Source organism: Kwoniella shandongensis, chromosome 9 (assembly GCF_008629635.2).
Source record: "Kwoniella shandongensis chromosome 9, complete sequence".
Lineage (NCBI taxonomy): Eukaryota > Fungi > Basidiomycota > Tremellomycetes > Tremellales > Cryptococcaceae > Kwoniella > Kwoniella shandongensis.
Window position 1 is genome coordinate 940,632 of NC_089295.1, and position 12,442 is coordinate 953,073.

Here is a 12,442-nt window from a genome sequence, read left to right on the forward strand (position 1 = left end):
ACTTCATACCCCTTTCGCTTAACAACAACGCCAAAGAAAGATAGTACAAATGAAACACGCAAAAAGGATTATACACACAAAGATAGCCAAACAACGGAGAAGAAAATGAGTGGAAGATAAAGAGAAGTAGGAAAAGAAAAAGATGATATCAACAGGATGCTGGGTATCCACGTCCACGACTACATCGATCGAGGGATCTCAAGCGGTCTCATCGTAACCTTCACTCTCTGGCGAAGTCGCAACCTCATCGCTCCTCGATCTCTTATGACCTCTCTGCATGTTCTCCCAGCCGGCGTTGTCTCCGGCAAAATGCGCATGTCCAGAGCTACCAGTCGCGGACGGAAGACTTGGCATCTGGACCGACATGGGGACCTGGTCTTCGCCATACATGGGAGGAGGAGGACCATGTGCCGAGTATATATTCGAGGTGTAGATCGAATCGTCAGGCTCAGCCATGGCGATACTGACTGTGCGAGGTGCGGCAGCCGAAGCGATCCTCGCTCGTGAGGGCATAGCTCTGATCGTTCGCTCAGATCGTTGTTGGCTATAAAGGAGATGAGGGGGCGGAGTCGGAAGTGTGAGAGTGACGTTGTGTAGATCGCCTGCTGGGTCGTTCTCCGCCATACCGACACGCCAATGGATCATATCGGTTTCGATGGGTTGCCACCTGTTCTTTCCGAGGACCCTAATGTATGGTCGTTAGCACCCAACATTTGGTTGCTGAGAGCAGCCTAGACTCACTTGTCAAGAAGATCACGTCTGGTGTACTTGTAATTCTCACATCGCTCCACCGCTTTCCTTCTGACGTCCCTCACCGCGATTCTGGTGTGGTAGTCGAGTTCAGGCCACTTCTGCTCAGGTCCGTCGTACTTCCTATCGCATCGAGCACAGAACGCGTCGAGCTGCGCAAGTACACGCTTGCCACGATGGAAGAAGGCTTGGAGTGTATCGGCCTTTTCGAGCGGTGTACAAGCGCTTGGGATTGAGCCGATCAACGGGACAGAGTCCGAGTTGATGGTGAGGTCGTTGTTCAAGGTGTAGTAGAACAAAGGGAAGAGGTGTGGGATGTCAGGATAGACTTGAAGGAGACCCCACAAGGACAGCTGAGACGCAGACGACGAAACGGTCTATTTGCTTGGTCAGCAACAAGCTACTTGAACAGTAAATCGAAAACACTCACCCTTCTTGAACCGTAAGAAGCCGACTTCTTCCTGTTGAACATTTGTTTTCGTCCTTTAGACCTTTTGGAGGGTCTGAAGTCTTCTTCGTCCTCCAAATCGCCATCGGTGTACTCGTCTTCTTCGTCGCTTGCAGATTCATCCCCGCGTCCGTCGAGATCAGCGTAGGAGACGCCACGGCTCATTTGACGAATCCTTGGCGAAGCTCGCACTGACCATAGATTGGCGACGGGTCAGCAATACTCGCTCGAGGCAAACGGGGATCGCTCACTTTGATACTCACCCGGCCCGAGGTAAGGACGCTTCTTGACTGGTGTCGACACCTTCCTCGAGTTACCGTTACCCATACCGCTGGCGTTTCGCGGACGAGCTCCGAACTACGACGTCAAACACGTTCATCAGCTGAATGTAACCGCTGCTCGAAGTGTTTTCCGACCACTCACCGAAGGTCGGTTGCTCAGTCCAACCTCTTCGAACAACTTCCTGTTCTCCATAATCTGCGCTTGTCTCTCCCGCTCGTAATCGGTATCGATTACGTTGAGATCTGGCTTCACATCGCCACCTCTCTCTGCCGACGTGGCAAAGTGGTCATTGGCGTACTCACGACCGCCATAGAACACGTTACCGGGCTGGGGGTGAGGTGAGATGTTAAGTGAGTGTGATTGAAGATCTAAGGGGTTGAAGGTGTTGGACAGGAAACGTTTGGTATTAGGACCAAGTGTGTCCGACACTTTTCGAACTTCTTGCTCGAACGGACTCAAGCGGTCTTGATGGTAATCAACGTTTGGGGTCAACAGTCGACCGTGATCTGAGAGAGCGTCACTGGCACCCGAGGTGGATCGAGACATTGTGTATCCTTGACCGTTGTTGATGTCGAAAAGCGACGGATTGATGTGCTTGGAGCTGTTGTCGGCTTGGAAGATGAAGGAAGGGTTACCCCAGATCTGAGGCTGCTGACCGGCCGCAGTGGGTGGGCCATCCGTGATTAGTCCAGTGGCAGACTGAGGAGAGGACGAATAGCGAGACGAGACTGTACGGTCGGTGGCCGAAAGCATAGGATGAGCATGGCTCACTGTTCGGATCATCGGTTGCGATCGACCCGAATCGTAGATTTGCGTTGGACCAGTGGGGTAGAAGGAGATGGGAGGCGCTGTGGGAGGATAAGCTCCGCTGAGGAGGAAGTTCTGTGGCCCTGTAAGATCTATGCCTCCTGGAGGAAACGATCGGAACTGGGAAGTTGGATACGCTGAGACTGGCTGAGGAGATGGACCGTTCCCAAAGTTAGGGGAATAGGATCCAGCAGGGGCGACGTGGAGAGACGCTTGGGAAGAAGAAGGTCGGTGAACCTGTGGCGAACCGATAGGAGAAGACTGGAGGCCCTGGTGGGACTGCGGTCGACTAGCATCGAACGTCGGTTGGAGGACTGAAGTCATTGTGAGATGACTAATGGCTCGCGATGACGATCAAGACAAGTGTCCAAGTGAATTGGCTATGTAAGGACTGCCGTAGGTGGATGAAAGGGATTCGAAAAGTAGAATTCGATGGGGAAAAGAGATTCGAACGGGGTATCGAGGTATCCGTTAAAAGGACAAGATATGGATCAGTGGCGTCGAAGGGTTAACAGCGATAAGAGGGGAGACCGACGTCAGCTCGACTCCACCGAGCGCAGCCACCTCCTTCAGACGATTGCTCTCAAGTCCTTGGGGCGTTTCAACTCACCTGATACAGTATACCTGGGCTTGGCCAAGGTACGTCGTCAAGTCACTGGACGAGAGCTTTGGCAAAGCTGTGAGAGAACAAAGGAATGGCGTGGAAATTGGAGCACAGAGTAGACGAAAACGGAGGTGGCAGTGAGCGAGAAGCGTGCCAGATGGCAGCGGTTGACCGGATCACACAGCAAAGGAGATTACCGGTACCGAAAAGCATGTCAGACATGGCGAAACGAGGGTCCGTTGAAAGGAGGTCAATCCGGCGCGGACAGATGCGCAAGAGTTGTTTGAAGAGCAAATGTGGCAAGGGGTCATGGTCGGATTGACCAGAAAGGGATGAGGGAGGTGAAAGGAAAGAATTTGTCAGCAACATTGCCACAGGCTTGAAGTGGTTTAGATGAGGAGACGCCGGCACACCGCGCAGAGTATGACGACCGGGGAAGGAACTCGCAAGGATCCTTAAGCAGACCCCTTTGATACCAGCAGACACCGCATCAAGTAAACAACACTTGGAACGAGAGTCCAACACAGATGTATCACTTGAGTTTCGACTGACAAGCCGAGAGACCCTCAATCTACTGAACAAGAAACTCACCAACACAGATTGAGTCTAACGAGGACGCTCAGAAGACAGTTGGATAGTGCAAGACTGTCGGTCGATTGCTCTTCTTCAGAAAAACGCAATATCGATCGGAACAGGTCGATTCGTACTATCGATAGCGCAGTAGCGGAAAACCAAAGTGACTTTGAAGTTGATGAGTAACAATGTCGAAGATCCTTCTTGACAGACAATGGTTGCTAACTCGTAATGTAAATAGCTTTGAAGGTAGGTGAAAGAGGTGATAAACAAAAGTCAATCCTGACATCCCCTTTCAGCCTTTTATCTAATAACTTTCGAGCAGATGTCAACATACCTTCGTGAAGGAAGGTCGATCAACGTCGAGATATGACCGATGGATCAACCAACTTATCTCGTGTGGATAAGGATGTGTACGTCCACACCAAATCTCCGCCAGGGAGATGATATGAGACGTCAGACGTCAGACGTCGCGCTCTACCTCGTAGCATAGTGATCAGGATAGACGTTGATGGACGACACAAAGACGATGAGTGAGGGAGGATGTGTTAAAGTGTAGATTAGATGTGGGATTGGGATGTGTGTATTTGTGTGTTCGACGAGTTCGGGGATTTTAGGTTAGGTCGGCGGTGCAGTAAGGGTGAGCGAACGAAAAGGCGTCGGTGATAGGGTCAAAAGGTCAGCATGCATACTCAAAGTGTGTGATGCGTTGACTCATGATCGGTCAGTCACTAATAGTGAGATACGCCAGACCCACAGTTCACCAAGAACGGTGGAAGAAAAGTAAAACTCACAGTGGTGGCAAAGTCAAAGAGAGGGCACGCGATGTCGTCGCGGTATGACCGCCTTCTGCTTGGTTCGTTCTCGGCGCGAGCGGATCCGAGCTTGAAAAATCTATGCTCAAAGTATCGAGGGCAGGGCGATCAAGTCCTGATAGTTGGAAAGGCAGGACGAAGACAAGTCTGAGACCAACAGAAGACGGAAGGATGTTGAAATGATCAAAGGATCGCCTTCAAAGGAGCTGTGTGGGCACTTGTGTGACTGCTTGACAGAAGCACGCTGCAAGGACTCTTAGCAAGCAAAATGGTAGAGAATCGACAAGGTGATGTCGTTATCGGTGTTCGTTGACTTCGTTGCAAATTGAATAACTGTCAATAGAGGGAAGCGGTATAGAAGACAAGGTAGAAGACTTGTTTCTCTTGATGAGCTCTACGACTATTTCCACCATAGGACAGACGGTCAACTAGCCGAGAAGTTGTGTGTCCCCAAAACGATGTTAACACGTTGTCTTGACCCTTTCTCACTGCACAAGTACAAGGAAGATACACACGGCGGAATCGTCAGTACCATGACGTCTAGATGCATCAGTCACGCTTGCGCACGGGCAATCAGTAATGCGGTAGAGAAGTAGGATCTTGAGACGCTTGAGCCTTCGGCCCTTGCGCAGTCACAACGTGCAAGACGAACCCCCGAGTGGTGCTTCGGCCCCCTGTCGCGGTCACGGGCTGGGATCGCCATGATTGCGCAGAAGGTCTTCCAATGTTCTTGGTTGTGTATCTCTGTGTGTGAATGAGTGTGTGTGTATGCGTGTGTATACCACAAATCCAGGGCCTGTGTGTCATGTTGGATTCCTGTGTGTGTCGGTGTGCAATCAGGGGGTCCGCGAGAACACGTACAGTATGTTGGGTTGAGTATAGGAAATTACCGCCGCAACGATATGATCATTGCTACTCGGACGAAGTGACAGAAGAACTAAAAGGAATGGAGGAAATGATAGGAAGGTTCCAGTTCAACAAATCACGCAGGAAACTTCAGGGTCTACGGTGCCACCGAAACTCATGTCCTAGTCTAACTCGATAAATGATCGTCACGGAATCCAGAAAGCAGCTCGTTGATAATGCAGCTGGACCTAGAAGGCTCGATGACCTAGCGAAGTATTATGCATGCGTTACTGAGTATAGAATGACAACATTAAGAAGAATCATGAATATGAACAGATATATGTATGGAATGTTGCTCCCTAGACACGCAATTGCCCTGCCCTGCCATGCCTTGCGGCACGTTTGCTGTATTCAGCCCAACATGACAAGAATGCGAGGTACGAGGTGATGTCCAGGGCGAGGGATAATGTGTATGTGATGGCTTTGTCATCAAGTGAGCCGAGAGTGAATTGGAGTGTTCTGATATGTGATTTTCGCGAAATTGATGAAGGGGATCGTAGTCCGAATGCAGTTGGTATATATACAACATTTGTGAAGATGGTGATGGAAGGGCGAGACAGAACCGACGGATTATGGTGCGAGGGCTAACGGGCAGGTTCGGAGCAGCGACAAAGAGTATGATGTAATTGTCGTATTCGCCCTCACGCGGTTCTCTTTCCTCTCTACCATCTCCTATTACTCTGTTGAGAACCTTGACCCCATGCTTTGTAGATTTGCTGGACAAACTCGCTCAGATGCGGACAAGGATGTTGACCGACAGAGGATGATGGACTCGTACCGATTCGCGAGGAAGGGCTAGTTGACAAGCTGTGGCTGGTGCTGTCGAACGAGTTGGAGCGGGAGGGAAATTGTGAGTTGGGGTAGGAGGAACTTGATGATGATGATGATGATGATGAAGAAGAAGGGACGTTGATGGGTTGTGCGAGCGAAGTCATGTTATGGTCTGACGAGGCAAGTTGCGGTGTGACAAAAACGGTCTCTGAGGCTAATGGTTGGTCTGGGAGTGTGCTCGGTGTGGAAAAGCAGTGCGAGATGTAGACAGCGATTGTTAAGACCTGCGTTGAATAGCAGTGAAGTGGGTTGTGGCCTTCGAGTCTTGTTGTATATATGATCAAGTATGAGAGGGAGGAGCTCCGAGAGGCTATGATCGGGAATGGGAGGAGCTCAAAAATGGGTAGTGGTGGTAATGCTTATGAAGTACGTTTCATGCATGAAAAAAGAAACAGATTCCTTCCCCTTCCATCCATGCTTGTATATATATATATAAACCTATGAGGGATCCGCATCATCATTGTTATGGCGTGACAATACGAGCTGCTCATTCCCTACAACGTCGGATTAGCGAAGGGTTAGGCTGATTGGGAAAGTTCGGGATGTCGGATCTGAATGCTCCGTTCCTGAAGTGGTACGATGGAGGTGGACTCCGATAGTTTAGTATGAAGGAAAACAACGCGTTCATGGTTGATTCAACATTTTGGATTCCGATTGGGTCGGGATGGTTTCACACCCAAGGAAGTCACGAGATACAGGTCATATATACTAGACACGCGTTAGTCGCAGTTAAATACATCACCTGGAGGTAGCTTGGATCAATCGTGACCGTAACTTCAGAGATATCCAGTCAACTTTCGGATATGTATGATCACGTCTTTGGAGCAGGTCGCAACTCGGATCAGATCGTAGCGATGCGCAGTGAACATCAAAGGATCATACGACGTTTCAGATGTATGAACTTGCTCATGGACGCGAGTTGGTTCACATGAATTTAGGTAGTGGGGAACCGGTACATGGGGTTGTGGGGAAGTCATCCAGGATGGCATGTGGGCAACCTTGACTCGCCATCCAAGTACGTTTGCACGAAACCGCGGGTAAAGACTCTGTCTGTTCCAGTTCCATGTAGGTATAGTACATGGTCCGAATTGAATAGATTATGAATGTGTTATGCATGACATCTCATTGATTCTCTTATACTATTCTAATCGACGACTGGACCCATACTCGGACGCCACACCCGGAATCCCGGCATTGCTTCGGAAGCAGATGTCTGTGTTTACGTAATATTGTGCTGTACCCTATCGTGTGCATGATTTGACTCAGCGGATTATTTTCACTTGGACCAGTTAACCCTCCACTTTTGGCAAGTAAATGCATGAATCATCACTCACTACTCACAGTAACAAATCACTCGATCAACCTGGAAAGCTCTTTTACTATTCAACAAACCATTACATACTATTGCTCCTTTCTCATAGTCACTAAAACAATCCCTTGACTCACCTGGACTTATCTCACACCACATACATCCGTCTCGCAACATGGTCAACGCCAATGTGTTTAACCATGCCTCTGGCTCCACTACCACCACTACTCAGGTAGTCCTGGGCTCGATGCAACGTGCGGAGGAATACCAAACTCTTTTGACCGAGTTGAAAGGCGTTGCTGGAGCTGGTAAAGTTCAAGGAGAGATGGTCGATCGTATCTTGGACAATGGTGAGCGAGCTTACCACCTTTTCAGGCTAGTAAATGCTGATTTGCCGCTCGTTATCTTTAGCTACAACACTCCCATCACCGCCTCTCACACTCCATCTCGTCCTTCCTTTGCCCCTCCCCGAGAAACTCTTACCTACCATCCCACCATCCACTCAATTGTTCATTCACCTCCCTCAACACACCGAGTCTGAACTGAAGTCACTTCACGCTTCGCTTGCTCAGCAAGCATTCACCCCGCTTCTTCCAACACCTTCGACCTCGATCCTCGCCTACACCTCGGCCTCAGCTTCTTCTCTGCCAACAGTCCCATCTGTTCCTTCTCCTGCCCCGGCTGCTGTCTCGCTTTCGCTGGGTGGAGCTCGACCTCTCACTCTCAAACGATCAGGCGACAAAGCTCGTAAAGCCGCTTTATGGGCGATCGATTCCCCCCTCCTTCCTGACGGCGGGAAATCACTCCTCACACCTGAAGATCACGCTCGACCCGAATGTATCTTCCCAGCCTCGGACGGTAAACCCGTCAAGCGACGACGAGCATGCAAGGACTGTACTTGTGGATTGAAGGAATTGGAGGAGGAGGAAGAGTCGAAATCTTCGGCGGCGGTCAAAGAAGCTCAGAGGGCTTTCTTCTTAGAAGGCGACGATGATATTCCAGAGACCTTGAAGACAGCGACAGAGGGTATGGAAGGGATCTGGCCGACTGAGAAAAGAGCAGAGGCAAAGAAGACGAGCAGTTGCGGAAGCTGTTATCTCGGAGACGCATTCCGATGTACCAGTTGTCCTTACCTTGGTGAGTTAGCTTCTTCTTCATTTTGTCCGATACAGAGAAATAATGGCTAATCGAATGTCTCGTCCATCAGGTCTTCCACCATTCAAGCCAGGAGAGCAGGTCACCCTTTCTCTCGGCGATGACATTTAGACTTTCCTTACGGGTTGTATCACTTAGACTTTTTCTCCTTCCGCGCTCTTGATACAAGAGCTGTAGCTTCTCTTCGTTCCGGGTAGATGTCGTTTCGGACACATGTCATGCATTTTGTAACCTACAATTAGATGTGCGTGTCAAGTACCTCTTAGGCCTCATGTCGCTCGCCGTCCAGCTGTGAGCGTTCACGAAGCGTGAGCGAAAAATTGCTGCTTGCATAAATCCCTATACCACAGAATGATGACGAGATCTATTGACAACGTATCCACCAATACTACGAATCGAGCACTACTATACAAGATTATACTACAAACGGCTCATGTTGCAGAATTCTTAACTCTACAATCGCGATATCACTTCACACTACCTCCTCCTTCACAATGCAAGCCATCCTTGATCCATGTGGGCACCGTTGCGAGACCTGACCTTCGGTCCATCCGTTATGTCATCCCCATCAGCGTGTGTCCATTAGGTCCAAACAGCGCTTCTGTCAGCAGTGGCATAGTCAGGTCTTAGTCCTGTCTTTTCCATTATCGTGAGTGGGGCTAGCTCACCTTCGATCTGGACAGATGGGAGTGTGATTGTCATTTCGTCAGCGTCGTCGTCGCCAACGTCCTCTGAGTCTGCGTCCAGCGCGATCGGTGTTTTGTCGTGATTGTCATAATCGTCTTCAAATGTCGATCCAAGGTCGACCGTGTCGATAGACAGCTCCCTTCTCATGACTAGCTCCGAGTCGAGGCTTGGGGGGAACAGTGGTTCGTTCTCTTCATCATCGCTACCCCTGAGATCTACCGCCAATGCGTTCGGAACGTCGATATCTATTGCTTCACCTGGTTCCGTCCGGTCTTTATAGCCGCCATTGCTTTCGTGCGCTGTGGCTGGTTGCGAATCGTCAATCTCCGCTGGCAGCGTCGATATCGCCAGAAAACTGTTGCCCTTGTCAATGTCGTTGATCACAACAGTACTGTTTAACGGCGCAGGAGCAGTGAAGTCCTCGGCCGGTAATGGAGTGCCTTCCAAATCGACTTCGATTATTTGGATTACGCTTTGACTGCACTCGACTAAATCTTCTGGAGATTTAGTATCTTTGGTGAGATCCACTATCACCAGTCCTTCATTCTGTTTCAGCTGTCCCAATGTGACCCTCCTTCTCTTGATCCTTGCAGCAATCCGTTTCTCCCCCTTCCTCTTCTCCCTTTCCCTTTTCCTCTTCTTCCTCTCCCTTCTTTCCTTGGCGATGATATCCAACTCCTCTTTCAGGATCGGATCGATATATGCCAATTGCATCGATTCTTTCGAGACAGGGAAGGGTTCGTTTCCGCCAAATGAAGGGAGGGGTGTAAGTGTTTCGAAGGAAGAAAGATTGGATCACTGCTAGCACGGTATGCCCCCAGGACATCGAGGAAGGAGGGTTTCGCCTCGATGGTCGGTGTAAGGGGCGGTGATGGTATTCGAGGTTCTTGAGTGCAGTCTATGAACTCGATGTCATCGTCATCGTCTTCTATGTATCCTGATTGATCATTCGGAGCTGGCTGGGACTGGTATGGTGAATCCTTCGGATGGGGCAAGACTTGCCAAGCTGGTCGACATTGGTCTGTCTGTCGAAGGGCGGTCGGAGGGAAGAAAAGGGGAAGGGTGCTCATGGTAGTTGTGGTCATGTCCAGCAGAATGTAACCAGCGAAGTCTACATTATGAAGTTAGACAAGCCAATGTGATGATCATCATCTGACAGAACTTGGAGACGAGTGTGACAGAAGGGAAAAGCCAATTTCGTTTCGCTCACATTGTTTTCCCTTCCCGGGGCGTCCGAGCGAGCAGCCAGTAGATAGCCCCTTCTTAAGCCACGCAAGTGGTTCGACCAATCAAAGATACAGGCAGAAGAGTGCACACTCAACTGAACGTCCCAGAAGGACTACGATCAATGCTCCATCTTACTTGACTGATTGAACTAATGAAGGATGATGTGCATATCGAGAGGAAAGGAGGGGAAAAGAGTGGAATACGTGTGGACACGCAAAGTGGAGGCTCGAGCGGTCAGTGCCTAAACCGCACTTGCATGAAATTAGGCCCGCGGTCATTTCGCTCGCTCGAAATGTTCAACACCCGTTCACACTTTTCAGCTTGCCCAATTGATTTGTTTCGGTCTCTCTATCTACTAAAACACCACCCCGTTCCTTCATCATGGCTCTCCCTACACCCACACGCGCTCTTCGCGCTCTTCCGTCATCCAGCTCCGCTCGAGCTTCACGAACATTCACTACTTCCGCCGTCGCTTTCATTGGTAAATCCCGATCTGATGCAGGTGCTGGCGGTTCAGACACGAGAGCGAGACCGTGGTCCGTTATGCATACTCCCAAATTCGGTTTCGACGATGCTACCAGTTTAGGATGGATGAGGATGTTCAGGATCCAGGAAGGGGAGGGGCTGGTGAGGAAGATAGAAGAGGATAGAGCGGCTCTGCGGGGTGAGTCGAGGTTTTGGTTCTACTTCATTCATGGATGTTTCGCAGCGCAACTTTCCACCTTTACTAATGCTGTGACGCTGTGTAGCTGCGAACAAGACCCAATTCAAACCACCTACATCCTCAATCCGACTCACATCCACTATCGACCTGTCCTCCCCCTCGTCCAAATTCCACACCAAATCCGTCCTCCTCGTCCCCGTCTCTTCCTTACCTCTATCGAACGAACAAGCTGTCCACCGATTCAAACTCATCGCAGGACCTAGATGGTCACCCGGAAGACCTGGGAGGGAAGAGTTCCTCCCTACTGAGGAGAAGGACGGAGAGGGGAAAGAGGGTTGGGTGAAGATTTCAGAAGAGAGGTTTAGCAATGGCGCGCAGAACAGGAGATCGGTCTCAGATATACTGGACAGGTTGGTCGAGGCTGCAAATGTGAGTCCTTCTGGTACATATGGAAAGACACACCGCTGTGTACTGCTGGGTCATTTCTCATCTCACTCGATGGACCTGGCTGCCATGTTCGTATGAATTATACTGACGTCTCGCTGTCTTCCTGCAGGACCCAAACTCTCCTTTACCCGCCGACACGCCCCTCGACACCCGTCATCTCCTCGCTCGACACAGGAAGAAGCGATCTCGACAAAATCCCTTTGCTTGGTCCGCACAACAGACTTTACTCCCTCGACATCAGGTGGTGGGCGGGGTGAGAGGTTTCCCAGCCGAGTGGTTGGCAGAGGAAGTAAGGGGGAAGGCTGTGGCTGCCGGAGGGTCGAAAGAGGTGAAGAAGGAGATCGCATGAGTCTTCGAGCATGCATAGACTGCAATCATTGTCACCGAGCTCTGCCTCCACCTCAACGCGGTTCGAAAGGTCGATGGATGACTGTCTTGTGGACTACTATCTGTACTGATTACGAAATTTACCACCTGGGGATTGACGAATTCAGCTAGTCCAACACCTGTGCGCTGTTGGCAGACTTGCTGGTAAATGGAAATGCGTAGAAAACGAAAGTGCTGTTCGTAAACCCCCGTCTGGACGTTCTCAAAGGCTATCAGATAATCCGATTGGCTCGTAAACCATTTCGCATCAAGTGTTCCTCACAGTACTGACTGTAGGCCTTGCAGTGCGCTGTGGATGCGGTGGCAATGAGTGATACTGATTCTCTGGTGAAAAGTTCGTGCGAGACTCACTCCCGACTTTCCGAAGACATGTTTGAAGGTGCTAGCGTACCTCGCCGCGTGAAGCGGGAAGAGAGAACAATTGTAAGTAATGGGACCTGGGATTACGACGTGAATCTTATATGGAAGAGATGGAGAGGAGACGGACCCGAACGAAAATACAGTTTGTGGATGTCGTCGCTGTGACATTGACATTGAGATAACAACAGGT

At 50.1% G+C, this 12,442-nt stretch overlaps 4 protein-coding genes across 4 annotated transcripts; 2 read left to right on the forward strand and 2 right to left on the reverse strand.

Annotated features, from left to right (window-relative positions):
• Positions 1 to 198: 198 nt before the first annotated feature.
• Positions 199 to 2,611, reverse strand: CI109_105260 (uncharacterized protein; the record flags this gene model as incomplete). Its single annotated transcript, XM_032003283.1, has 5 exons — positions 199 to 685; positions 742 to 1,127; positions 1,181 to 1,389; positions 1,462 to 1,555; positions 1,622 to 2,611. The coding sequence occupies 5 exons, from the start codon at positions 2,609 to 2,611 to the stop codon at positions 199 to 201; spliced, it is 2,166 nt and encodes a 721-aa protein (XP_031862605.1).
• Positions 2,612 to 7,500: 4,889 nt separating this feature from the next.
• On the forward strand, positions 7,501 to 8,591 carry CI109_105261 (Fe-S cluster assembly protein DRE2; the record flags this gene model as incomplete). Its single annotated transcript, XM_032003284.1, has 3 exons — positions 7,501 to 7,675; positions 7,737 to 8,462; positions 8,533 to 8,591. 3 exons carry the CDS (start codon positions 7,501 to 7,503, stop codon positions 8,589 to 8,591), a joined length of 960 nt encoding a protein of 319 aa, XP_031862606.1.
• Positions 8,592 to 9,034: 443 nt separating this feature from the next.
• Positions 9,035 to 10,237, reverse strand: CI109_105262 (uncharacterized protein; the record flags this gene model as incomplete). The annotated part of the gene is made up of 3 exons (XM_032003285.1): positions 9,035 to 9,081; positions 9,149 to 9,886; positions 9,967 to 10,237. 3 exons carry the CDS (start codon positions 10,235 to 10,237, stop codon positions 9,035 to 9,037), a joined length of 1,056 nt encoding a protein of 351 aa, XP_031862607.1.
• A 538-nt stretch (positions 10,238 to 10,775) lies between these two features.
• On the forward strand, positions 10,776 to 11,854 carry CI109_105263 (mitochondrial 37S ribosomal protein mS35; the record flags this gene model as incomplete). The annotated part of the gene is made up of 3 exons (XM_032003286.1): positions 10,776 to 11,058; positions 11,144 to 11,487; positions 11,615 to 11,854. 3 exons carry the CDS (start codon positions 10,776 to 10,778, stop codon positions 11,852 to 11,854), a joined length of 867 nt encoding a protein of 288 aa, XP_031862608.1.
• Positions 11,855 to 12,442: the final 588 nt, after the last annotated feature.